Source organism: Rasamsonia emersonii (genome assembly GCF_000968595.1).
Source record: "Rasamsonia emersonii CBS 393.64 chromosome Unknown ctg1118621759654, whole genome shotgun sequence".
Taxonomy (NCBI): domain Eukaryota; kingdom Fungi; phylum Ascomycota; class Eurotiomycetes; order Eurotiales; family Trichocomaceae; genus Rasamsonia; species Rasamsonia emersonii.
Genome location: NW_013563355.1, coordinates 8108 through 9163, shown reverse-complemented (window position 1 = coordinate 9163; position 1056 = coordinate 8108). Strand labels below are relative to the sequence as shown.

Sequence of the window (1056 nt, the reverse complement as noted above, 5' to 3'; positions counted from 1 at the left end):
TGATGAGTAGAACAAATTGGTGTCAAAATCGAGTTCGAATACCCCCAAATTGGGGGGGCGTGTTGGGAGCGCGAGAGTTTTTTTTTTAGATTAGTTATATAATAGTTATATAAAACAGATTTTATTATTTAATAGCTATAAGTATATAGGGGTTAGTCCAAAGACTTAAGAACTAGACTATAACTCCTATAAGCCTATAAGAAGGTTTAGCAGAGTATAATAGGATAATAAAGAAAAAGAGCTCAAGCCTTAGTCTCATGGCTAGAAAAGTATGAATTTGAGCTTCTAAATGAACCTGACCTGCCAACCTTCTATAGAGAAGGTATGATCAATAAATCAATCATAGATCTAGTCTTTATTACTAAAAGACTAAATCAGAGGCAAACCCAGTGGGAAATTGACCCTAATATAGCCTCAGGGGCTGGCCATGAAGTCTTATTATATTCTCTTCAGGAATATAATACAGACCTAGTAGGAAACCCCCTATATGCTATGCCATATAACCTAGAGAAAGCTGATTGGTCCAAATTCAGCAAAAAGCTCTTAGAGCTTGACCAATCACCTGACTATAAGTGGGGACTCTATACCCAAAATGGTCTAGGCCAGCAGACTAGCCAAGACCTAGAAATAGGGCTAGAGAATGAAGCTTATAAGCTGCAAAAAATAATCCAAATAGCAGCTGATTATAGCATCCCTAGGAAGAAGGCTTCTCATTGGTCAAAGGCATGGTGGTCAGAAAAGCTACTAAAGCTTAGGAAGATACTAGGCCAAGCTAGAAAACTCTGGAAAAGGTCTCCTACCCCAGAAAATCATAAAGCCTATAATAGAGGCTAGAAATATATATTTTCAAGAAATCAAGGAAGCAAAGTCCAGTTGCTGGAACCTATTTCTTGAAAATGCCCAGGGAAAGGTACTTAGCAATGGTGGTTAGGGAAGGATCAAGGAGTCTTCCTGACTCTATGTCGTTCACGCGTGCGTGACGATCGAACTGACCCGGGTCTCCTCTCTGAGACAACGGCCTAACTGGCGAAGGGCTCTTTCTCGAACGACCTTTCT

The 1056-nt window shown here is 40.0% G+C and overlaps 1 protein-coding gene across 1 annotated transcript; it reads left to right on the top strand.

The window, feature by feature from the left end:
- Positions 1–289: 289 nt before the first annotated feature.
- T310_0009 (uncharacterized protein) lies at positions 290–834 on the top strand (the record flags this gene model as incomplete). The annotated part of the gene is made up of 2 exons (XM_013477106.1): positions 290–322; positions 379–834. 2 exons carry the CDS (start codon positions 290–292, stop codon positions 832–834), a joined length of 489 nt encoding a protein of 162 aa, XP_013332560.1.
- Between the last annotated feature and the right edge of the window lie 222 nt (positions 835–1056).